General features: G+C 47.3%; 2 protein-coding genes across 3 annotated transcripts in view; one reads left to right on the plus strand and one right to left on the minus strand.

Moving 5' to 3' along the window:
• STK26 (serine/threonine kinase 26) overlaps nucleotides 1-1,950 on the plus strand; it is a gene marked incomplete at its 3' end in the record, with an annotated part of 32,045 nt that extends 30,095 nt beyond the window's left edge. The window contains exon 12 of the mRNA XM_083796922.1: nucleotides 1-1,950. Within this exon, the coding sequence (XP_083653048.1) occupies nucleotides 1-25 (25 nt within the window).
• Nucleotides 1,227-26,174, minus strand: FRMD7 (FERM domain containing 7). Of its 2 annotated transcripts, XM_083796921.1 has the most exons (13): nucleotides 18,744-26,174; nucleotides 16,752-17,821; nucleotides 12,639-12,743; nucleotides 12,241-12,283; nucleotides 10,944-10,977; nucleotides 10,129-10,226; nucleotides 9,914-10,028; nucleotides 9,602-9,749; nucleotides 8,371-8,466; nucleotides 8,090-8,253; nucleotides 7,802-7,870; nucleotides 7,637-7,712; nucleotides 1,227-7,496 (listed from the first exon to the last, which is right to left on the minus strand). In XM_083796921.1, exons 2-13 carry the CDS (start codon nucleotides 16,806-16,808, stop codon nucleotides 6,453-6,455), a joined length of 2,049 nt encoding a protein of 682 aa, XP_083653047.1. In that variant the 5' UTR covers nucleotides 16,809-17,821; nucleotides 18,744-26,174; the 3' UTR covers nucleotides 1,227-6,452. The 2 variants fall into 2 exon arrangements, with proteins under 2 accessions (XP_083653047.1, XP_083653046.1); XM_083796920.1 differs by lacking the exon at nucleotides 18,744-26,174 and having other exon boundaries at nucleotides 10,944-11,022; nucleotides 16,752-17,898.
• Nucleotides 26,175-26,270: the final 96 nt, after the last annotated feature.

Here is a 26,270-nt window from a genome sequence, read left to right on the forward strand (position 1 = left end):
ATTTTCTGTTAATGACTCATCCTAAGAAACTTCACATAATTGACTGCTGTTTCATATGGACCCAGTGAAACCCACCAAAACTACTTCAAGCTTGGCAGTGCTTAGCTCATGAGCTCCTTGTGCCTTTTGGATCTTTGCAACATATTGATGGTGATTTGAGGATTTGAAAGAACCTACTCAACTATTTTGTGGCAGTGCACATGGTTTTATATTTTCAGGAAATTATTTTGTAAAGAACAACTTTTAATATTGTAGTTTCACCAGTTTAATCTGATAAATGTTGAGGTGCAGTTTTGCTTTTAGAAATAACCATTACTTTAGTTGATAGAAAGTGCAAGTACAGTATGTTTTGATGCTATTTTGTTCCTGTACACAGGGATGTACAGGTCTTTTGTATTCATGAGTTAAACTTTTGTAAATCACTAACAAGCTTCAGAGAAAATAGCTTTTTCACAAGCGTATTCAAAACATGTATTGTAGTGGCAAGGGTATTGCTGTAGCACCTGCTTCAACCAGCATATAGTTATCGTGCCCTCAAGAATAAACCTGCAACAGTATCTATTATAATTCTAAATTGGTACAGTATTTTAGGCAGCTCTATGATTAAATATATTTGAGAGCAATATGTCAATAGTTTGCAGGTGATATGTAGCAACAGGTATATCCTGATGTACAGTATATGTATTACCTTTTAGAACAAGTAGTAATTCAATCTTACATCATCATGGTAGGAAAATTAAAGCAATACAGTTGAGGGGGTGGGGCTTTTGGCAATAATGGACAAAAACTGAAGTCCAATTTTATTTAACTTAATTTTTTTTCCTCTGAGTATACGTACCTGGGTGGAAGGGAGCCAGAGAAGCCGAGCGTCGCATGATACATACCTCACAAGCAGGTATAAGTGTAACACCAGCGTTCTTTGTGGTGGTGTTGTTTCTCCTGTAAGATATTTATACACATTTTTGTTCTTAAATACATAAATACAGTACATCAACATAATTTGTTTATAATTTTCTGAAAGTGTATTTTAAATATGTATTTACCAGTTAATATGCAAATAACTGAGTTATAGATATTCTTTCACAAAAAGGTAGTACTGTGCAGTATGGAGTGATTTTTTTCATAAAAAGTAGGTAAGATTATAAAGTTGCTTTCAGTTATATATTTATGGTACTGCTAACTGGGTAATCTCTTCTGGTTTTATATTATTTTTTTGTTATTGTTTGTTTTTCTTTCTTTTTCAACCCAGTATGTATATTATGCTGAAATTTTGAACTGGGATTTTTTTTTTCAGTACTTAGCTGTGGAACTGTTGGTGTAAATTTATTTTTGATAAAGGTTGGGTGTGTTTATTTTATGGTTCAGACCTGCACATTTTGTTTTTGCACAAAAGTCATTTTAAAAATCTGAAATATATCTGCCAAATATTAAAAAAGTAATGGTGTGCAAGTAAATACTGCATTTTTAGTCAAATGTTGCCATTACATCGTTTTTATATAAAGGACACTTGTGAGAGATGGTGGTTAGATATGCCAAGGACAATTATTTTCAATGGTGCCTACACTGTAAAAAAAAATTAAAAAAGGAAAAAAAAAAAGAAAAAAATAACTTTGTTTTAATTTTAAAGAAGTGTTTCTGTTTAAAACTTTCATCTGCTATATAACTGAAATTCGATTAGAATTTATATCTGAGAAAAAGTCTGGAAATAGTTTTTGAAAACAATAATGTTATGGATTAAATAAATATTTTTATAAATGTAAAAGCAGCAAAAGTTGTAAATACAGTTGATCTGAAGCTTTACAAAATAACTGCATCACAAACAAATTGTAGTGCTTCTCTAGCTTCTGTAGTTGTTAGTCTTGTAAATCTGTTTATAGATGAAGCTTATTTCAATGTTTTGGGGGGTTTTAAATGGTTTAAAAATAAATATTTAAGTTCTGTAAACTTTCATGAGCTCTTTCTGTTGTGCATTTTATTCTGGATTTTAATAAAAATGTGCAGAGGCGTGGATATACCTCCTATCTTGTGTTATGGTTTAGCAAAGGTGTTCCTTGCACAGAGTTGCATGGTTGTTTCGAAAAGGTTTTGGGTCGTTCTCCCTTACCCCCCATGCTGTTCTTGTCTGGAAGATACCTACCAGCTGCTATGCAACAGGGAATGCTAGAGAGACAGAGCAACTCCAGGGCTCAGTTTTGGTTTCAGTCCCATAGAGGAGTGTTCAGGATCTATGTGCTCAAACGAATGTGCACGGCCTGTGACAATGTAGTGTGACCTAATATCTCTACGGACTTAATTGTGAACTTGGCGTTGTAAAGTGAAGGTACAAAAAGGCCAGGGCCACAGTTACCTCAGCTTTTACTTCACCAATCTCATCCCAAATCTTATTGTAAAGACCTCCATATTCATTTCTCAGAATTAAAATCATGTTTTTACTTCTATGTCACTTCCTTTAACGTGTGGTATGGTTTTTTTGTTTCATTTTGTTTTTTAATGAGACCAAGGGGAGAGAGGTGATAAGAATTTCTCCTGAATTTTGTAATTGGTGGTTATACCCTGTTGACACAGTCTTTAATCTATGCAACTCCATATCCTGTTCTGGGTAGCCAGAAAATTCACTAACGTGAATTAATTAATCTGTCCTATCTATGTGGTAAGACTGTAGCAAGTTACTGAACTATGGTGCCTCTTCCTGTGAAATGGGTGGGTCATATGCCTACCTCACAGGACAGTATGGGGGGGAAAAATCATCCATGTATGCGTAAAACAGCTTCATTCTCTTGTAAGAACAGTCCATTTAAAGACTGCTTTATTGTACTGCACGTGGCATTTTTGCACCTAAGGTCTCTGTGCATTGTACGACTGTAACTCTTAAGAATGGATGTCTGTATTACTGGTTTCCAGAGAACAGTTTCTTTTTCCCCATGACTTGTTAGATATTGATGAACTGTGTAACTTAATCAGCAGTATTCTGTTGCTGGCAGATAGATAATGGGAAGAGATATCAAGATATTCATTTAGGAATCATCTTCTTGTGTGTTTGGTTTGTTAGGTTTCCCACCGTAGATGGAGAATTGATATTGAAGTAGTCTTATCAAAGTAGTCTGAATCACAGAGTAGAGAAATGTATTTGTTCTTGGGTAGATGAGTCCTTTATCAATGTAATCATTCTTAAAACCCCTGGTCTCTTGATTCCTCTAGCACACTTCTGTACAGTAAGCATTGTAGTATTGTAAAAACCTGTTCTTGCATTCAATTGAATGTCTATAGTTGAATAGGAAAGTACATAGATTCTTGATGTGTTTGCACAAAGCTTAGCAATTGTTAAAGGTCTCATTTTTATAACACTGTTTTATGACTTAACACTGGAATAAAATTATTTTATTCTTTACGAAGTTTTAATGGTATGTATGTCGGCTTGCCTTATTTCACATCTTTCCAATAAATGAAGTTACACTTAATATAGAAATTAGTTAAATTTGCTGGAACCTTAGAGCTCCTCCAAACTAATATTCTTCATATACTGTGTACATTTTGATGCTTTTGTAACTTAATACATACACCTATATGTTAAAAAAAACAACTGAGTATCTTGCATGTAAATCTCAAGATTAGCTTTATCTGTAAGTGATGCATTTTATGAGCCCCAGCTACATCAGTCCAAATGCGTTGAGTAGCTTAATGTTTTGATGCTATAATGCTTCTGTGCCCCCACCCAATTAATACTGCTTGTTTGCTTAAGGGATGTAAGTTTGCATTTTCCCAGGTACTGATATGTCTTTCACCATCAGCAGTCCATGTCATCTCTCTATCCTCAGTATTTTTTGTTCATTTGTTTTACTAGTGAAACACACCCAATATTCTTGCCTCTTGGTGAACAGGGCTGAGAAGGGACTATACAGGTACCACAGGGAAGGACTGATGCAAGGGTTATTTTGGTTGTTCCTTTGCATGTGTGCCACTGCTTACTGAGATTGTTCCTTTATTCTAGTCAGTCCCAGCAAAGCTGGCTTATGCAATGATTTTAGCTTAATTTCTGTCACTTACTCAGGACTGCTTTGTTCCTCTGCTATTGTTGACCATTATGTATGATGTGCTAAGTCACAGTGTACATGCTGTGCCCCAGTACTCTCTAGTCAATGGAAAAATCCAAAAATAGTTCCCAAGTCCTTGTTTCTCCATCTCATTGCAGTGTCCCCAGCAGTCTCGAATGCCAGAGTTAGGAACTCCTGGAGGTTTGTGCACTGTAGTTTTACGTTGAACCCTCCCAGTCAGGCTGCTTGTCTGTTCTGGGCTATGCTCAAGGTAAAGCTGACCTGGGCCAGCCTTCCATGTCTCCACATGATTTCAGGACCTAACAGTGATTGTAGGTTTGCCTGTGTGCTTAAGGTATAATAACCCTTTAAGGGATGTTCTCTGGGGGCTACGTGTAAATTCTGTAGTTGAATCACTACAGCTATTTTTTCCCCTTACCACACCATGCATGTAGATTGCCATACTTAAATGCTGCATTGAATGGCAGTTCTTGCTGTTTCCATGGAGAAAGTAAACTTTCTATTTATGCAGAGTTTTTTTCCTTTTTTTTCCTTCACCAGAACGTGTGCCAGTCCCAGAGCAGTATGTGGGGTCCAGGTAGTTCACAGCTTCTTCAGCCCAGAATAACCTGGAGCAAAAGCAAACTGTGCTCTCTTGTTGATCTAACACATTTCTTTGGGCAGCTGACCAAGAATGTGGTTGTTTTCAGCAGCATTCAGTGAGTCTCAGCTGCCTCTAAGACAATGAACACACAGAGGGAAAGCAGCCTGGCAGCTCTGTGGAGCAATGAGGGCTGCCTGGGGGCTGTGAGCTGTAGGGGAAGGTGGGTTGAGGTGCAGATTGCCTTAGCTGCAGCAGCTTGGGCCCCATCCAAAAGGAGGAAACGAAAACTCTAGTGTGAACAACTGTTTTTTTTATTATTTTATTGTCCAGCTTCTAAAACGAAAGACAGCAACGCACAGTGAGGCAGTAACCATGAACCTAGTTTTTTTCACACTTATTTTCCATCCCTGCCCCAGCTTCCTTGTTCCTGAAATCCCTTCAAGTGGTTTGCACTGCTTTCTCAACCATAGGTATTACGGAGCTGTTCTTCTCCTCATAGTCATGTCCTGCAGTTTTACAGAGTTGTTCTTAAAGAAAAGTAATAAGAACTATAAACATCTTACAGAAGTAGCATCATTCTCCTGTTTTCAGAGTAAATTTCCTGTGTTTTTAGGGTAATAAGTTCTTTGTAATAAAAACATGTCTAGGAAGTATCTATACCTTTTCACTTCAGGGAGCAATGCACAAATAAGTAATTTCCCTCCTGCTGCCCTATGGATGGTGAGAAGCTCCCTCTCCTGCTCTTCTATAACTAGAAACGGCCCTGGTAAAAATAACATTGCATTCATGTAGCAAACAGGAACGTTTAGAAGCACCATGGTTACAGCAGCCTTCCTAATGCCAAAAGGGTAAGCACCAGCTGCCTCTCTTTCCTGCCCCCCTCCTGAGAGCTTTTTCCCAATGCTGCTTGGTGGAGGCCTGATTTGGGGGAGAAAGACCATCCTCTGCGTGCCTCACTCCCCCCAGGTTTAAGCAGGACAGTGAGGTGCCTGGGCTATGGAGCTGCTGACAGAAAATAACAGCTAATAGGCCTAAGAAGAGTGGAGCTATACCTCATCATTCATTAACCCACTTACTACAGCTCAGAGTGGGATGCTGCTTAATGATTTACGAGTGCTGCTATGATATTTCCTGGGAAGGATAATGCCCTAAACTGGCCAGGGACAAGACAGAGCTGCTCACTTCCTACATGGCTCCAAGCATCACAAAGAGCACCCCATGTGTGGCACCCTGTCCTAAGGACTGGGTGTTCCTGCAGCATTGGCGCAAGGAGAGGCAGGGGGCTCTGTGCTGGGGCATTGACAGCTCCAAGAGCAGACATCTCTGCTCAGCTTCCCCTGACCATCCTGCTCCTCTCCCAAGGGGCGTCACAACACTCTTCCCACCATCAGGCTTCCCTGGAGTTGTGAAAAACTAATGTTTAAGATCTTCCATAAAATGTCTTTTTTTTTTTTAATTTTCTTCCACCTCACTGATGAAGACTTGAGTGGCTGAGCTCTGAGCGTGTCCTGCTTGGACTGGATGCAGTGTTTGTGCAGGGCTTAAGAGAGATCCCCTGCCCAGCTGGCTAAAGCTGGACCTCTGCGTGTGAAAAGCCTGGTGGCAGAGATGTGCCGGTTTCGAGGTGTGACGCAGGAGATGGGGACCTCTGAACATTCCCAGCTGTCCCTCAACACTTCCTCTACAGCTAAGAGCACTCACACAACATGAGCCCATCACAACGTTTCGCAAGCAGCCCTGCAAGCAGGACTGTGACCATTCTGTGGGTCCGGATCAGTCCCGGCCACCTGTGGCTCCTTTCAGCCGGTGTGAGGCACCTAAGTGAAATACCTGGAAGCCCCCCTGGAAGTCCTCTCTTCAGCAGCGCCGGTCGCGCAGGACACCTCTTCATCCTCTTCTTCCAGCTGGAGGCTGCCGGAGGACAGCCGCACCCGAGCCATGGGCGACCGCAGCACCCGGCCGTACAGGGAGCAGTATTCAGCGGCCAGGAGGTCGGAGTCGGAGTCGCTGGACTCAGTGCTGCTGCCCACGTAGCGCTCGGCGGGGTGCCGCGGCCGTGGCGTGAGGCCTTGCTGGGCCAGCGCGTGCCGTAGGATTCCTGCCTTCCGGCTGCTCAGGGCAGGGCGTGGGCCCAGGGGCCTGAACTCCGAGCCGTAGGGGAAGCGGATGGTTTTCATGTCCGACTGGCTCCAGGACCGTTTGGGAGGCTGCTCTTGAAGGCCGTAATCAAAGGAGCGAGCCAGCGACCTGCTCCCCCCTTCTGGGGCTGCACCGGTGCCCACAGCCCTGTGCGAAGCCTCGTGCTGTAATTCCCCCGTCCAGGCAGTGCTTGGGCTCCACTTGGGTGTTTTTGTGGCCGTGGGGATGCATCCAGCGGCTGCTCCTGCTGCCTCCTGGCTGGGCGTTTGCGCGTGGCACAGGGGCTGTGGCGGCCTGTCTACGTAAAAGAGGACCTGCGGGGCCGGGGTGGCCAGTGGCTGGGGGCATGGCACGTCTGTGTACACCAGCGGCCTCGTGCTGACCTCCCGCATGTTGCCCACCGAGGTGCTCTTACTGTTCCCAGCAAACTTGTGGTGGGGCCGAAAGGATGTCAAGGGGTTCCTGGAGCCGAAGAGGTCGGCGGGCTCCCACGCCCGCTCCAGCTCCAGCTCGGCGTAGAGCAGGGGGAAGGCGGAGCTGCTCTTGGAGTGGGGCAGGAAGACGGGGGCTGCTTCAGGCTTGGAGCGCTCCAGCTCGGCGGCGAACGTCACCTCCGTGGTGGAGCTGCAGCAGCGGCTGTCCAGCGTGGGCTCCGAGGTGTGCACCCCGTTGGCGGTGCGGAAGGAGCCCCGGCTGCCATAGGCCAGGCGCAGCTCCTCCACCTGGCGGGAAACAAGGGTGTGCGGGCATCCTGCTCAGCCCCAGGCGGGCAGGGGGAGCAGAGCAGGGCCGGCAGCAGGATGAAGAGCCAGGGTTGTGGCTTGGACTCTGGCTGCCCCTTGGGCACATTGCGGGGACGTACCTGCTTGGACACATCTGTCAGGAGGTCCGGGGAAGAGCGGCACTGCCTCTCGTCATAGCGGGATGCATGGTGCTTCCTGCAAGGCCGAGTGCATGGGTGGATGCAGGGCCACGATGCCCCCCCCCACACACACCTCAGTCCTGCCCCCCTCCCTGCCCTCGGTACCTCTCAAAGGGCAGGCTCTTCATCTTCGCCTTCCTCCCGTGCTCCAGCAGCTGTCTCTGTGTCCTCCCACTGCAGCAGCAAGGAGGAAAAGGTGTGAGCAGCACCATCGGCCCAGCCCTGGGCGGCCCTGCACCCTGGGGGAGGTGAGGGGACGCGGCAGGACCGGGGTGGCATCAGCAGGACCAGGGAAGCAGCTGTCAGGCATCAGCCTCTCGCACCCAGCCAGGGCAGATGTGAAGGGGAGGCTTAGAGCCTCTGCACACCAGGGCTTTTCCTCCGGGACTTTACCTGTAGCGGAAACTCGAGCCCTTGCTGCACAGAAGGGCTTTGGGCTTTGACTTGGGCTCTTCAGACAGCCGGAAGAATGCGTGGTACTCCACACACGTCTTCCAGAAAGCCTTGCAGGCATCCCTGCTCGCCATGGTGAACTCCAGCGTGTCCTTGCACAGTGCCTGTGTGGCCAGGGACAAGCACGCGGGTGTCAGGGGCGCGCTGGGCCAGGCTCTGCCGCTTGCCCTCGCAGTCCTGAGCCGGGCAGCCGCCTTAGCAGCTTACAGAGACCTACTTACAGAAATGTTTGCGTGGAGCTTGATGAGAAAGTGCTTCCTCTTGAAACTCAGTTTGCGAATTTTGGACCAGTTGAATGTGTTGATCTTTGTATTGCCCTGCAAGGACGGACGCAGCAGTTATACCCAGGATGGGGCAAGGTGCAGAAATATGACTGGCCGAGACCTGGGCTCTCAGGACACCACATGAGCCATTTCTACAGCTCTCACTGCCCCTGGGCCTGGGGAAGAGGCAGTGGGGATTTAGCATTTGACCCTCAGTTCTCTATCAGCTAATCCCAAGAGCAGGAATTAAGGCTCAGGGCTGAACTCTGCCTAATGAAGCTAACTGTAAAACTGCAGTAGTCCAAGAGAAAACTCTCAGAGGTCAAGGCAGAGTGTCCCATCCTCCCCAGCTCACAGGGCAGGTGAGGTGTTAATGCAGAATCTGCCTCCCAAAAGAAGTGAGATGGGAAGCACAGTAGAGCTCAGCTCATTTCCACGCCTTTAACGCCAGCTTAAGCAGACTGCAAGCATACCTTACCTTCATTACTGCTATGCATCAATTTGGATGCAGCCCTGCAACACTCGTATCACAGCAGGAACAGATAAATTTGTGCTACCCCGTGCTATGGCACTGAGACCCTCTCAGCTCTCTGGGAGAACCCAGATTCTCATGGGCTCGCAGATGCTCTAATCATGCATGCACACGAGGGGTGTTTATGGCTCTGAATAAATAACTGGGTCTGGCAGCACTAATTATGAACAGCAGACCCGCAGTTAGGATTTTTTTTCTGCTCTGGCAAGATGTTCCCAGGTTGAAATTAGTCAGTGTGGGAGGCAAGCACTGTTTCACGCCGGCTGCGAGGAAGTCTGTATTTATTCCTCAGCTATGCTGTGATTACAACGTTATGTAATTGCACAGACATTAGGTGGCTATTTTTGCTGGAAGATTATACGGTGAATGCATGTGACGCAGCCGTGTAACCTGTGGTGCTTACACGGCTGTGCCTGCAATGACAAGGGCCAGCAGGGCTCTGCCAGGGCCCGGGCAAGCGCAGCAGTGTGCAGCCAGTGCTGGCAGAGGTGCTGGGGCTGAGCCCAGGGTGATAGCCCAGAGCATCACCTCCCTGCCCGAGGTTTGCTAGGGTGCGCTTGCTCCGAGGGATTTGGGAGGGTCTAGCGCAGGTGAGGGGAGAAGGCTGAGGACGGGAGGTTATGGCCTCGCAGAGCCCACCCTGAGCCCCCAGCTTACCCGCAGGACCAGCACCCCCATGTGTGTCACGGCCAGGTTGATCTGCGTCCCCTCGCCGTCGCTGGCGGGGTGCGTGCGAATCCCATACATCTCCAGTTTCCTGGCCACGTCCAGCAGCTGGACGTCCGACTCAGCTGGCGTCTTCCCCCTGGAGACACAAACACACCGGAAAGTGACAAGAATGAAAAAGCAACTGCTGAAACGGGCTGAAAAGACAACGTTTTGGATGGGCGCATGCCAGGGTGCTGAGCACCCATGCCGCTGCTGGCCCTGTGTGCTGATGGAAAGGAACCCGTGCACAGCAGCCCTTACCCGTGCCTCCGGTGGTAGTGCATGATCTTGTTGTCCAGGTACTCCTGGTTGGGCAGGTACCTGTGGGTGGCCAGGTGCTGCTGGTCTGTCTCCTCGTGGAAGTCACCCAGCTCAGCTGTGGGGGGCACGGGGAGAGCGGGGTTAGGAGCAGCCCTTGCCATGCAGTCAAAGCAAAGCCCCGGTGCCCCCTGCTGCAGGCATGTGCCTGCCCTTACACTGCAGCAGGTGGGAGACGAGCAGCGCCGCGCTCTTGTCACTGCAGGGCAGCCGCCCCAGCGCCAGGTCCTTCTTGATCTGGAGCGTGAAGAGGTACCTGTGCAGGGGACAGGAGCTGCCCTGAGCGGGGACTCTTCTCAGGCCCCAGCTCAGCACAGCCAGGCTGTCCCCATGCCCGTCCCAGTGCTCGCCTGTGCCCCAACACAAGGGATGCAAGTCTGGGGCCGGGGGGGGGTCATAGGAGGAGTGTGCAGCCCCTCCACAAGGGTACAGCTGGGCACCACCATGAGCAGCGTGCCCCCGCCGTTTAAAAGGCCATTAATAGGTTTCAGAGCTAACATTCCTTTATGCTTCAGAGGGCATTTGTGTCTCCTCTCAGGGCTAATGTTCTGCAGAAGCACTGTATTGGTTTTATTCTTAGTTCCTGTTTGCAATGCGTTCTCTGAAATGTAAGAGCTAGCAATGTCATTTTTAAAAATAAAATTAAGGTTTTTTTTTCTTTCAGAACACAGCTTGAGGCAGGAGCTAGACTGAACAAAGTCAGACTTGGTGCTCAACTGCTAAAACGTTTGGCAGTAAACACACTGCAGCCTCTTAAGATGGCTGATTTTCAAGTGGTTTTTATATAAAAATAGAGCACCAAGATACTATTTGCAGTTTTGTTTTGTAAAGCACAGAGCTCTGGCAATACTTAGAATTACCATTGCTAACAGACAGGTTTGGTTGGATGAAGATAAGGATTTTTATACACATGCATTGCAACGGCAAAAACACGGGACTGTGCAATAAGGAAGGACCAGAACAAACACAGTACCTGGTCAGCTCTTCTCTCAGATGTCCGGGGTCCACTGGGAAAAATTTCACCATAAATTTGAAAAGAACCTCCTTAGGATCTTAAAACACAACATCTTCATAAGTTTTCTATTATGTGCCTATTGAGAACATTTACAACTCTTTTCACACATGCTGTCTCCTTACAGAACAAATTACCCTGGTCACTTACAAACCAGGGCTGGAAGCCCTGAGCGTCAGGATCTCCGTCCTGCCTGGAAGGACCAGCCTGCCCCAACCCCTGGCATCCAGGATGGAAGCAAACGGGGAGTCGGACACCTCCAAATTATTCCAGAAAAAATGCCCCAGCATTTCTTTAAATTGTAAAGGCCCCCGCCAGGAGCGGGATTGCCACATGGTTCCCCACTGGAGCAGTGCTATGGGTGCTGCTCCGAAGTGTGGCCAGAGCCCCACTGTAGCAGCCATCAGAAGCTGTACGTTAAACCCTCAGCAAAAGCCCTGGGCTTTACCCAGCCCTGCAAGCACTCGGGATGCAACAGCTTCAGGGGAGGCCATTTGGGCAAAGCTGGTTTGTGGGACGGGCGAGAGCAAGCAGCCAAACCCCAGGCAAAGTGCAGGGAGGTGATTGTGTAGGCACCAACCATCCCAGGCCACCGCGGGATGGCTCCGGGACTCCCCCTTGTAAACACACGGGTCATGGCCTCGTGCTCTTGACCACTTGCTAGTCATCATGTATTTGGGGAAAATACTGTTTGGTTCATTATGGGGGTGGAAATGGGCTGATAGAGGTGCTGTGTTAACACGGGCCATGGATTCAGGTCAGGGTGCGCTGCATCACTGTGCAGCGGCGTGGGGGTCTGGAGGCTGCGGGGGAGCGGGGTCGCCGCACGCCTGCGAGGCACACGGTTAACACTGCTCTACACGGGGCTCGCGCTGTGTGGGCATCTGGGCTGCTAAGAGCTGCAAAGGGGAAAGGAGGACACTCAGAGAGCAATTCCTACTGCTCTGCCAGCACAGCAACATGCACACACACGCACGCGCGCGTGCACGCAGCCGCCCCTGCCCCTCCGCCAAGCTGTCAGGGTATTAACGGCTCAGGCCTAAAATGGTGCAAAAAGCAGATTGCAAAGGCAGTGGCGTTTCTGCAGGATTTTATGTGGACAACGCTGTTTTTGCAAACAATTCTGCCCAGTTTCACACCATACGGGTAGCTCAGGTAAATGCCAAAAACCCGAGCTCCTGTCCTCAAGCCCAAGAAACTACACAAATGTGCCCCCACTGGTAGCGACTGAGATGAGTTTTATTTTTGAAATACTTACTTTTGACTTGCTTTGTTATGGGTTTTAGTGGCTCCAGCCAGACCTGAAATAAGGCAATGAACTGGGTAAATGAACAACACAAGGGCAGTGGGAATAAAAGCAGGAGCATCGTGCTGGAACACCACAAAGGAACACTGGTTAGCTTGGGGACTGCCACAAACTGCTTGCCACAGACGGTTACGGATAAACCCTATGGGCTGTGGCTGTCACCAGGGCTTTGCCGACCAGGTCATGGCTTGTGACTCCAGTTTTCAAGGTTTTTTTTAGCATTATGGCAAGCCTTTCCAATTTCGATTTTCCACCCAGTATTTCGTGGAGGTTCCAGCACCTGCAGCAGCGCGGGCTGTTTCTGCCTGGCTGTGGGCACTGCAATGGGGCCGTGCTGCAACTGCACTCACGTGGTTCCCGGCCTGGCTGCGAAACTCCAGCCCGAAGTACTCCTTCTCCGCCAGGTTGAGGTGGCTGCAGGTGAGGTTAAACAGCCCTTTTCCACAGGATTTTTGCTAGTGAGCAAACAGACCAGGGAAGCAGCAGGTTAGGCAATGCTGACAGCAGTGGTGAGAGGATTTCAGGGATATTGGGAAGACGATTTAGCCCCCTCCCTTCAGCTGAGATAGGCTGTGGGATCTTTCCAAATCGTGCCACAGCAAAACCTTACTCAGTAAATGCTGATGGCTTTGGTATGTGGGACGGGATGAGAGCAGCTGTATGACATTTACCTCAGCTCTTGGAAGCCAGATTCCTCCCCACCACTTCTCACCTTTATTAAGGAACTTAATAAATCAGGAGGGGAAGGAAGAGGAAAGAAATCTCAGTCTCACCTTGCCTGTTGCAGCCGTTGGGACAGCTCTGTCCCTGGCTGGAGCCTGTGGACGGACACACTGCCTGGACCAGGGACAGGCAGGCAAAGGTGCACAGGTAACTGCAAACCGGGGCACGCCACCGGTGCGGCCAGCCCGCAGGCGGATGGCCAGGATGAGCTGCCATTAATGGTAATTAACAGCAACTGGACCTTGCAGAGATCCTGTGCATTGGGCCCTGGGTCATCTGCGAACTTCAGCGATGCTAATTAAGTGGCACTACACACTGATAAGGGAGGCCAGGTTTATGTACACCCAGGAAACAGAAACACTTGGAGGGCATTTGGCGTTGTCACCACACTGCCCGACTCAGCTGGGGAATGACCTGGCAGGCCAGAAAACCCCGAAGATGACCACGGAAATGACCAAACCCAGCAAAAATCCATGTTCCTAAATCATTAACCCGGGAAAAGCAGCCCAGAAATGAGCAGTGGCCAGTGCAAAGGCCAGGTGGGGTAGGGGAGTCGTGCGGCACGGCCTGCGCAGGGGTGGGAGGGGACGGGTGCTGGCGGGGCTGCATGCTAATGACCGCCTTTCACAGCTTCTCCCCGGGTGAAATTGCTAGCTCCGTGCTGTAAGGCTGCTGAAAAGTGATAGCGTAATAACAGCATTCGCTCCGCAGCACTCCCGGTTCTCCCCGAAATTACTGGATCACAGAGGTAATTAAAACAATTATAATTGTTGATTCCCAAGCTAGAATTTTCCAGCATGAAAGGCCTTGGCCTTTGTCAGGCATCCAGGGAAGACAAGCGTTTCCTACCAGGTTATTAGCCACCACGTCTGCGGCCAGCAAGCCGCTCTCCTCGGCGCGTGCAGACGGGGCTGTGCTGCACTGCAAAGCAGGCGCGCGACGTGCGGGACTGGATCCTACGTCCCAGCCTAAATGTGCCGCTGGTGGTGGGTACAATGATGCTGCAGGGCCGGGGCAGCACCCACAGGCAGAAACCTCAGCAGCGAGGCCGATAGAAAGGAGGGGCTGCACGCACCCTTCCTCTACATGCTGGGAGCAGATGGGGCTGTACGCAGGGCATGAAATGGAGTGGCACGTCCAGAAGCAGACAGCAGCACGTGTGATGCACAGGGACGTGCACAGCCTTCTCCAAAGGACCTCCTGGCAGCACACGTGCTCCAAGGGCAAAGCCACATTTCAGTGGCTTCTCCTGTCGCTGCACCCAGCAATGTGTTTTGGGGGCCGAATTGCTGTGACCATACCCCACCACCTTGGGAGATGGCCCCCCCACGCTGGCCATGCTGGTGTCTTCTGTGTGGCTGCAGTTGGTGTGCAACGCCATCAACCAAAAGCCACCAGCCCTGGTGCTCCCCACCCCCTTGCTGGACCAGCTTGCGTGCAGCCAGCTCTATGCACCTCCTTTCAAAAATTCCAGTCTTTTCTCATTAGAAGGGACACGAGACCAAGGGAGACTTTGTCCTTCACTCAGTTCCAGCAATTAGTTTCCCTGGCTTGTTTGGTTTCCCTTTTCTTTCTTTCTTTTTTTTTTCCTTCCCAATGAATCTTGCCCTGTAGCAAAGTCTACTTGCAAAGACGCGAACCCTGCGAACACCCAGCCTTTGTGAAGCTGCGAAGTGGATCATGCTCTTTCTGTGCTTCTCCCAAGGCTCCAGGGGCTCAGGGCTGCTTTGTTTAAACCCTTTCCAGAGAGAAGAGTGGCTTTATAGGCAAGAGCACGCGCCAGTTCACAGCTTTAGATATCTGGGGCAGGAGAAAGAAGTAGGGAGGCAGCTTTGCAAGGTCTCCTCTCAGTGCCAGAGGCCAGTGAATGCGGACGCGGGGCTGTCTGGGTGCCAGGGCACTGGGGCAGGGCATCCCAGTGTCCTCCCAAGTGCAAGGTGCTGGGCCCACTGGAGCACGCAGGGATGTGCCGGCACCAGGCTAATGCCTTCCCCTGCCATGGGATCACCTCGTTACACCCCCAGCAGATTTTTAACTTGCCAGCTGGGGAGTGCAGCCACAGTGCCCTCTTGCAGAGCTGGCCCTGGTGTGTGGCCGCAGGGGGGGTACCAGTCCTGGCCACCTGCAAAAGTCTGGCCACACTTGCTGGCAGCTGCCATACCCATGCGAGGTAGGTACAAATGCAGACGGTGAGCGCAAGGCATCAGGCCCACTGTGTTTTCTCTCTGCTGTCTTTCTCCCAGCCATTATACTGAAGTACTAGCCATTGAAAAGAGCTTTCCAAAGTCAGGTTTAGGAAGAGTTGCTTGAAATGTATGCTCAAGACTTAGCCCAAAGCGGTCCTGTTATAATGGAGACCTCACTAATTCGGCTACTCATTTATCGCAACCACGCAGCATGAAACGCATAGAATGCCTAAAAGGGGTTTCCACGACCCTTCCTTGCTAAAAAAGGAATCAGCTCCGAGTGCCTCTAATGGAAGCCATTTGCTGCAATAACATGTTGTGCTGAGCTGTAGGACTGTAAGTGTTTTGGGAAATAAGAAAGCAGAGATGGATAAAATGCAGCAATATTGTAACAGCAACATCTTTCAAATTGTCTTTTACTGTGCCCTGATCTAATTGATAAAAAAAAAATAATAATAATAATAAAAAAAAGACTAATCTCATTTTTAAGCAGACTCCAGGTCTAGGATACATTAATTAAACTAAATCAGACAACTTCCATACCAGTCCAAGAGATGAAATTCCTTTGCAATCCTCTTTTGTGCAAAATTGCCATTGCAAAGAAACTGAACAGTACGTTGAGACCAAGTAGTTCTTAGGCTATGCTATAAAAAAGAACAGGAATGTCTAAGAAATGTAAAAGAACTTGAAAAAAATGGTTATCTATAAAACACACTGGTCCCATAAGATATGTAGGTAAGGACTAGAACAGATCTACCTGAGTTATCTAATTTGTTTAGCTACTGTGATTATCAAATCCTAACCAACAGCAATTGCTCAATGACACTTGTAATTCTAACACATAGACAGGACAGCCATTACATTTAGTTTCAGTTATCTATACACACGCACACCCACATATATATAAATCTAATACCATAGATACTGATGCCTGACATTTAAAACATATTCCAGCAGTCAATATTCAAAGCTAGTGTTTGCTAAATACGAATTATTAATGACAGTGTGTTTTGGGACATTGTCATACAGAAAACAAGACACAGTGAGTTTTTTTCCTCAGTTATCCCCCAAACCAGTTTTCCTTTTTAAACAGAATGCCCAAGAAGAGACACATACAGATGTTTCTCACCACAGGTAGTGTAGTTTATTTAACTACTGCTATTTTTATTCTGTTCTCAGATTTTTCTTCCTTGTTGAATGCTCATGCTGGCAGCCAGACAAATACGAGAACTCCGCACTTGTCAAGAACATCACTTCATATTTGCTGATTTCCAAAAGATAACACCAGATAAATAAAAGCCATTCCTCCTTCTTTATAAGTAATTCCAATAAGAGGAGAGAGTGGGAGTGTGTTGGTGCTGAAAGACACTTAGCAATCAGCACTGTGAGCTTTTTTTAAGCTTTTTGTTTGTTTGTTTTTGCTTGTTTTGTCTTTTTGCTTTGCAAAGCTGAAAACCAGAAGCTAGCAGAGAACATTAGAGAGCTATGCAATCCTGCAGAGTAGAAATGACTTCACTAATTAGCACAAAAACCAATAATATCATACCCACTTACATCAACTACAAAGATCTTCTGGGAGTCATCCAGGAACTGGACTTTCAGATGCAGCATCCTCGAGCATGCGGCTGAGCGTGCAGCAGGCGCGGCGTCCTAGTGCTGTGAGCAGGGAGCCCCGACTCCTCGCTCATAAATAATTTCCTTCTCAGCTGGATGCAGAAGGCTGCAGTCACAGATGTGGAGTGGAGGTTGCAGCAAAGGAGTGGAATGTCTAAAACCAAGTCAAAAAAATTACTGATGCCTCCCCTGGTCTGAACATCACCACTACACTGCAGGATACTTCCCCCCTGTGAATGATGCTTCTGTCGCTAGGGGAGAAGGCTGTGCACCGGCTCTGCAAGAGTCACAACGATGGGGAAGAGCCGGTAAACATGCAGTTTTACAGCTCCTGGTGAGAAATGTGAGGGCAAAGCAAGCCCAGGTTTTACACAGCAGGGTCAGGGAGCAGCTCCCCTGCAGAAGTCACGGAGCAGTGAGCATCACCTGCGCTTTGCTCTGGTTAAGGTGCATTGAAACGTTTGCTCGCTAGCAGTCTTGCGTTTGGCTGGTGTGGCAAGCCTCTTGGTAGGTCAGGTCCTATCAGCCCAGCAGATGCATGTGAACCTGGCAGGAGGGCTGATGGACTTCACCAGAGACCCCAAAACGTTTCCTGCTGAACCAAAATGCCGTGGGAGCCCTTCTTGGGGAGGCAGAGGAGGGCCTGGGGCGTGCCAACCCCCACCCCATTCTCTGCCCTGTTCCTCTGACTGCCCCTTGTCCCCCTCCCTGAGTGCTTGGATGACGGCAGCGTGGGAGCCCCCGCTCACAGAAAAAAGAGGCAGTGAGTACGTGAATGCACCAAAATGCAGCCACTGGACTGTCACAGGGGATCACTATTGCTGCTCCCGGAAAAAAGCCCCAACCACTCACAGTCCTGGGGGACTCAAAGCAAAGCTAAAAAGCCACATTAAGTGCTGCTGAGATTTTGCTTGTTGCTTTCCTCTCAGTTTCCACTGAAATATCCACTGTCAGTGACTCCAGGCAGCTGAGCCATTCGCTGTGGTCCCTCTTACACTTCCCAAATATTCCTGGCAATGGTAGGACAGAGCCTGTCAGGGCACATGCTTACCTTGCTCTCTGGGCTGCAGAGAGGAAAAAAAACCTACAGAACCAACTTCTTATTAGTATTCTACTGACTGGGACAAAATAAATAAATAAATAAATAAATAATAAATTGAAGCTAATCTGCTTTTCCATGTGAATCTGCTCTGCAAAGCAGGTGAAGTAATCTGCCAGTGGCGAGGGAAAGGGGCTGGCTGTGCCAAGTGTCTGGTCACTGCCTTGTGGGACCGAATGTCTTGTGCTTTCCTTGGCCCAGGATTCACGCTCGTTGTGTCACTGGAAGGGGGCAGCGTCACCTGCAGACCTCCCAAAGAGGACCGAGTGCCTCTTCCTCAGCATGACCGTGCCAGACGGAGCTGCCGGAGAACTTCCACCCAGGCAGGGAGCTCCTCGAGGAAGCAGCACGGTGGCTTGGCTGCTGTCTCTGGCCACAGGCTCAGGTGAAGCTGAAGTCTTGGCTGAACAGCGTGAGGCACAAGGAGCACAGTTCATTAACCAGCTGGTTAAAAAGCCTGAGGTAGGGCACTGATACTGCAAAACAGGTAAGTTTCTTTCTGGAACAGGATTCCTGCAATGTTCCTGCTCTCTATGCTGGGGTCTTGGCTTAGGTACCAGCTGCTTTATTTATTTATTTTAATGCCTTACCTCACCCACCCCCACCCCCCAAAAAAAAAATTAAAAAAAAAAGTAATTTCAAAAACTGAAGTCTGAAAGAACTAGACTCGTTAAAAAATAAAAAGAGAAGAGAGAGGAAACAGCAATGGTCTATTTCTTGATATATGCGGGACCATGCCAGGATGACCAGCCGGCTGGGCTCCTGAGCTATGAGGGAAACAAAGAAATAATTTGAAACTGCAGAAAAGATCTGAGTTAGGTGCTAAGAAAGACCTGTAAACTGTGAGGCAGGGGAAATACTAGAGCAGAGAGTCCAGGCAAACTGGGTCCTGCCACGGGGCCGAGGAAAGGATGAGCTGCGTCCTTGCAGCCAGCCTCGTCTCTGACTCCATGCATGAGCACAGTTGCCTCCTGCTTGCAGTCTTGCATTAGTAAGGAGACTTCCCAATTGATGCAATCATTCCTGGAATGCCTGTTGCTGATGATGACAACTGGAGACCTGTGTGGGCAGGGGAAGCAACTGGAAGCAAAAGGAAAGCGTTTATGTTGCTCATTCAGTGGGAGGCTGCCAGCAAGCGCGCCGCCACTCTGCAGCCTCACACTGTCAAAGTACAGGCCCATCCCTGGATTAAGAAGGTTGTGCATAAATACTTTGTTAATTTGTTGTTGAGAAAAGATCATAAGGACATCTGCCAAAGTGGTATTCATTGACAGTTCTCAAATGGGACTATTCACAGAAATATATCAGTGATTAGTCCAAAACAAAAAAAGTTCCCTAAAGTTTTAACAATGACTATTATTTTTCATTGATTTCTCAAGTCATTGTATTTTGAGCATATCTCAACAGTTACAAGTGACCAGCCAAGTCCTGCCCTTCCAGAAACTTCTGCACCAGAACCATTCTATTTATTGAATATAATAAACAATGATACATTTGCATTTCCATCAAATTTTCTTGCCAAACATCAGTTAAACAGTCTGACATCACTCTGCTGTAACTTATTACTCATAAGTAATTGCTGGGAAAGTAGAAGCGGTTGCATTTTTAATTTTGCATTTTAGGTAGGTTTTGCCCATTAGCTTCCAACAGCAGGATGAGGCCACGCTTTGCTTTGACACCAGAAGGTGAAATCATGCAGCAGCGTAATTTGCCCCCGGTTTGCCCCAGTCCTACCCAAGAAAAGGTTGTGTAGTGTTTCAGATGCTTGGTGACTGCTCTTCTTGCTAGAATTCCCACTGAGAGCTGTACTTATGGCAACGCAACATCACAAATTACTCACTGAAAGAAGCTCCACAGACACCCCGGTGTTCATCAGCGTTAATATATTCTGTCTGCAAAACTTGATGAGGCTGGCAGGAGGGGACCAGCCTCGATGCCTGAACTCTGACGAGAGGACTGATGTTCAACACCCCTGGCGTTAGGCTGGAAATGAAGACAAGTATAAGGAAGAATTGTGCCGTCTGCCAGTCTCTCACCAGGTGGTGCCAGGGCAGGTGATGACACAATTACACACTAGCTGTATGAATTATTTGCATCAGTGTTCAGCTGGGAAGTATTGCAAGATAAACAAGGGGCAGGACTTTTCAGAGTGGTCCAGCTTCTGTGCAGGCAGCTCTCCTGCAGGCAGGCATCCCAGCCAAACCAGCAGACCCGTGTTCATCACAACCTGCAGGCGTCTGTCTGTGTGGGAGCAGAGGGTGACCCTGACGTGGTAAGAAGCATGTTGATGTTTCAGCTGTTGGACCAGGTTGCAATTAAAAAAACAAACAAACAAAACCAGAAAAAGTAGGTTCAGCTTTATTTAAGCACTAAGTCAAATTCAGAGTCAATCACCCTGCTCCTCCTGCTTTTTTTTTTTTTTTTTCAGTGACAATTTCTGATATCCAAGGAAGCAGTCATATCAGATCTTATTCTCGTAATGACATTTTTGCTTCTGTCTCAGCAGCTGAGATAAATAACAATTTTTACCAAGACGTAATAATAGAGTAGGAAAAGAAAAATAACCCTTAATCATGCACGAAAAGTCTCCGAGTGTGATCTGCAATTCCAGACACCCAATAGACAAATTAACTGTAAGTGCAAAACTTTCTTGGCAGTCTTATTAAGATACACTCTGACCATGCTACCGAAGTCCTGAAATCTAAATTTATCTCAGTTATTCTTCTGTTCTCAACCTGTACACAACCGCGTTTGCTCTCCAGGGACGGAGCACAGCCCCGCTCCATGAAGACCATTGCCAGGAGGAAACCGAGCCTTGCTTCCAAGCTCCCTCTCGTGGTTCTTGTGCCCAACAACCAGACAGCGCAGGTGACTCGGTGGGCACAGATGATGAGCGATTCAGCGCAGCAATAACCCTACCTACCATGCATTGATGTATACTGCTAACTTTTCTTCGTTTTTCAGATGCTGTGTAAAAACTACTATCAGGCAGTGACGAAGGCAGCTTGCTTTATGCTAATGCTATATAAGAAACTTAAATAATGGTACAACTCTGGTATTATCCAGAATACGACGTTGTCTCATTTTTAATGCGTCCGTTGTGCTCCATTGTTGGCACAGCTAGATAAAAATTAATTGTAACAGATCGCTTCCAAGACACAAGAAAGCAATTTATTCAGAAAAAGAAAGCCTCGTGAAAGCAACTTATACAGAAAGCCTCGTGAACATATCAAGTCAAAGGAGCACTGATTCCTCCATAGACTCAGGCGTGTTTCAGCTTTCAGTCACTTCTGGCTGGGGAGACGCATCTCCCTACATCTATGTAGTAGTACAAAAAGTCGGACGAGGCTATACTATCCTTAATTTGCTTCAAGCATGAACACTTCACGGTCCACTTGCATGTCTCCACGTCAACAAGGTAAAGGTAAATTTACCTGTAACGCAGCGGTCCTGTGACAAGGTCTCAGGATGCCTAGGCTCTCTGTCCTTGTGAGTGTTGTCAGGAAGACAAACCAAGCAATCCTCCCCCTCGGGCTCTCCAAGGGTAGCATGCACATCTTTCCCAACTTACGCCCCAAAGGGAGAAAACGTCAGACCCCAGCTAGGAATGAATACCGATTTCAACATACACGCACTACACTGCAGAAACCTGAATGACAGGTGGGTAGTGTCTGCTCTTCTGCTCACGCAGCTCTGGCGATCGAGAGTTAGGAGACCATAAACAGCAGCAACTCTTCAGACGGGAATGAAAGGTGATAAGGTAATAAAGGCAGCTTCCTTTGCTGATCATCGTCAGGAAGGATCCTACGGCTAAAGGCTGACTCTGAGGAAGCTGCCAAATTAAGTCTGCAGTACCAGATGAAGACACTGAACCCTAGAGAAAAGGATGGACTTCTAAGGAACTATATTGCGTATTTTCATGACAGATGTGGTTTCCCTCTTGGCTGGAGACAACTAGCTCTGGCTGAGTAAGCCTTGATTACATCTAGGCAAAGAAACGCACGTGTTCTCAAGGTGCCTCCAGGCTAATGGATCAGACCCATCTCACCATATAGATCTTGATCCTGCATTTTGTTAACATGTTTCCCTCCCAGGTAGTCTCTCTTCTCCCACTCACTTCCTTTGCTTTTATTCTTCCTTTACAAACCCTTATCACACTTCAGTCCTATTAAGGCCCACCAAATTCCAAGTATATAGCTCAAAGCAGAGCTGAAGTTGAGTCAAAGCCATTCTTCACAGCAGGAAGCAGAGGACAATAGAGCAGCATCCATCTGAAGTTGGGAACTTGGTAATTTTGCAGTGATCAAAGGCAATCCCTGTTTTACAGTTCCTCTTCCAGGGCCTTCTGGCAGAGGGTGGAAGCTGAAAGACAGACGTGTTTCAAAGAACAGGAAACATTCCTACACCATGACTGGCAAAAAGTTTCAGGGGTACATTCGTAAAATCTTTCTAAATCATTAATTTTGGCCACAAGATAAAACAATTCAGATGGCCCGAGATAGCGTGCTGACAGTTAATAGAGAAACGGCCTACATAGTTAAAATGTTTGTTCAGAGAGGTAACTAACAGATTTTCCCCAAAAGAAACCACTCACAGCCAGACTCCAAAGTACTTCCAACCACAGCTTGACCCTAGGACAGGCCCTGAAGCTAAAATCTTTATTCAAACCTATTAGAAAATACATTTGCATTACTGAAATTAAACATAAGGCATTTGGCAAGTCTGTGCTAATTCCTGGAACATCAAATGGAAAACAGTGCCAGGATCAGTAATGTGACTGAGGTCATAGAAATACAGGGCTGCAAGGGACTTCAGGAGATCCCACATGACAACCCAGCATACCGAGGCAGGAGCCGTACGTACCACACAAGCTCCTTCCTTCAGCAAATGGTTATCCAGTGTTGCCTTCAAAAATTCTCCATCACCTCCAAATGCAGCTTGCTCCAGCACGTCAGCCATCCAGTGAGAGGTTTTCGCTGATTTCCAACATAAATCAGCTTTGCTGAAAATTCTGTTTATTTCTTCTTGCGTTCCCAGAGCGGTCATGCTATGGATGACTACACGGACATTCCTAATTTGCTTTTAATTGTCTAAGCTCTTTTACAGTGGTAGGATGAATCCCAGGCTGACAATTAACGATCCTATCTGCCAGTTCCCAAAGGGACAAGTAGCCCTTAAGGAATGTTACAAACAGCAAATATATTTTCTCTTTTCTGGGCTGACCAGATAATTTAAATCTAATGTCAAGGCAGATCTTCTAAGGACATAAAAATGGAGAAAATAATCAGCCTAGAGGCAGAAGAAAAAAAAAAAAAACTTGAAGAGCCAGACATTTCCCAGAAAGCTGACTATCTGAATTACTGTGTTCACTTATTTATTTTATCAATTGTTATTACTCTATTTCGTATAAGCGTAAGAAGTCTAAATCAATTCTATTGTGTAAAGTATTTCATACTTTCATACAAAAGTATGAAAGACTTCTCATAAATCTGAAAAAAAAATCATTTTGATTTTTAGATCTAGCCCACTTATTTACATTCAAGAAATGAAACGTCAAAATTATTCTACTATGCAATATGAAAATTATTCTACTACGCCAGTGCATCTGATTCCAGGTAAGCCTGAGCACCTCGTAGCCTTAATGCAGTCTTCACTTTATGCCCCCCAAATTAACATTTTTCTTCCAATTAAGAACTGAGGTTACCCAGTAGCCAGCAATGTCTCAGAGCCTCAAATGCCATGTAAGCTTCATCACTGAAACTATGATTTGGAGGAAGTAAGTCACTGTTAGAAAGCACATTCAAACAGAACCTGCAGAACACAGACAAATCAGAAAACAAACATAAACAGCAAATGCTTCCCTTCGTTGAGTGTTTTTCGGTTCCTGCAACACAAGAGACTCTTCCCCATCAGTGGCTGCAGTTAACTCGGGACTTTTTGAAGGGACATGAGGAGAACCACAGCTTCGAGGGGTGATCTTTTAACATTGATTCCTTGCTAAATATACTGGCTCCATAAAGAAAAAAATTTATCCCCCACAATCTTGTAGTTGAACTGTATCATTGCTGCCAGCAAAGCTATTGTAAGCTCAATGCTGCCCTCAACAGAGCCAAGAAATAATTACAGGTAGGATTTGACCTTTGAATTGAAAAACACAGTTGCTGATTTACAGCTGAAAGTCCATCTTCTCTGCTCCTCACAGCTGCACTTCTCTGCTCCTCAGCAGCTGTACTGACCAGGCAGAGCTAAAAGCGAAGCACCCTTTATTATTTCACTTTCACACTGTGCAGAGCACAGGGCCACAGCCACCTCAACTCTTGACTGAACTTGCCCGCAGCCGCAGTAGCTGTGCGCACACTTCCTCCAGCTGCCAAGCGAGCGGTGACTCAACCAACAAACGACCGAAGCGCCTACCAGCGAGCCGAGCTAGCAGGGCTGCTGACTTTTCAGCAGAGATAACTCAAACAGGTCAATAGACACTGTTTTAGAACCCGTATCTCATTTTAATTAAGGCTAGACACTTCCACCTGGCTCAGAACTGTAATTACAGTAAAGCCTATTAGGGCAGATAACAGCTTGCTACCCGACACGAGGTGTGGCGGCCGGCTCGCACCCCACCCACTCCGGGTACCCTGCGTGTACTTCCTCCTAGGGCCGTCTCCACTGCAGGGTTCGTGCGGTTGTTGGTTCACAGCCCAGTGCAGCCAGCCAGGCTGCAAGGCCAGCTCTGCCCTCGTTAGCAATTCGTTTACGCGCCACCCTGCTACACGGGAGCGGGGTGGGAGAGTCCTCTAGCCTGTGCTGTGGTTAGCTAGTGCCTTCCAAACACACTGGGGGCCTACATGTCCTGGCCACACAGGAGAAGTGGGACACCGGGCAGCTTTCTGCATGGCATGGGCACTTTTACAGCAGGAACTGTTCCACCAGAAATAAAGCTTTGCCTATGAAGTCCCATCTATACAGCCCTCTAAACCAGCTAGTCCAGGTTTAAAACAACATGAAGCTGTCACACCTGTTTTATGAAGGACACTACTCAACAATTGTACAGCAGTAGCTGAGTTGACTCTCAGCACCAAGACTTTTGAAATATAATGGCCTTAAACATAAATCTTCCACACTTCCTTAAAACCCCAGCCCCAATGACTCTACTGTCACCTTGAAACAAACCAGTGCTGTGAAGTCCCAGGGACTTACTGGCTGCACTTGTTGTCAGTTCCTGGCCTGAGTGAGAAGAGGAAGAAGCTTTGTTACACTGGAGTGCCATGAGAATCAGGAATATTATCACCCAGCTATGACTTTTTTAAACTGCATGAGAAAACAGACATAGACAATGACCAATCAACTAGTTACACCTGAATGCACATCAGCCTTTGTCAGCTAACACACTCGCTGACGCATCAGTGCTAGTCAGAGCAACACTCCTTGAGAGGAGGAGGTTAGGGGAAGCATACATTTACTCCAAGATCATTTAGAACGGGAGCCTACCTTTCCTCTCTGACATTTTCCCTTGAGATGGAAATTATTTCCCGGTCTCAGTGAGGAAGTCTGAGGAGCAGGAAGGAACAGTATGGATGCTTACCAACAAGGTAAGGCTAACACTTTTTACCAGGAAGAGAAGCATTAAGTGTGCTAGGTGATTTTGCCTGCCGACACAATGCAGACAACCAAAGGTGCTGCTAAAGTAGCAAGTTTTTTTTGTTGTTGTTGTTATTTTTTTTGAAGTTTAAAACACATTTCACATTAATGCATGGCTTTAGTTACAAAAGCAATATAAAGGGTCAGTACCAAGACATTAAGTTCTGAGGAAGATGCACTTTTTGTTATAGAGTCCAGATGATTCAATCACTGACTTAGCAAATTCAAGGCTTTTACCGAGCATTTAAGATAATGGTTATCAAATAGCACTCTCAGCTGAAAGGTTTTGTAGACAAATATTCCACCTCTGGAGGCAGAGCTCCAAGTGTGCTTATTGGATGGTGTGGTGGAAAGATGCCAGTTCAGGGTTACTGGGAGGGAGAGTAGCTACCGGTACACCGTAAGATGATGTCAGGACCCCTACCCATTGTCACCTTTATGAACGCAGAAGCCTGTATGAAAAATAAGGACATTACAGATTTGGACAAGACAAACATGGACACTTTTGAACAAAGCCTCATCATACCAGCCTGCGAGCGGAAGCACCGCTGCAGCTCTTGGACCCCATCTTCTCTATTCACCGCATGAGACAGTGCTTTATGCCAGCCCAGCAGGGGTGTCTGCACGGTTTCCCTGAGCTAGAAGTTGTAATCCCTGACAAGTCAGGTGTAGCTACTATGTTTGGAATAACCAGTACCTCAAAAAAAAAAAAGTTACTAAATAAG

Source organism: Anser anser (assembly GCF_964211835.1).
Source record: "Anser anser genome assembly, chromosome: 13".
In the NCBI taxonomy this organism is placed as follows: domain Eukaryota; kingdom Metazoa; phylum Chordata; class Aves; order Anseriformes; family Anatidae; genus Anser; species Anser anser.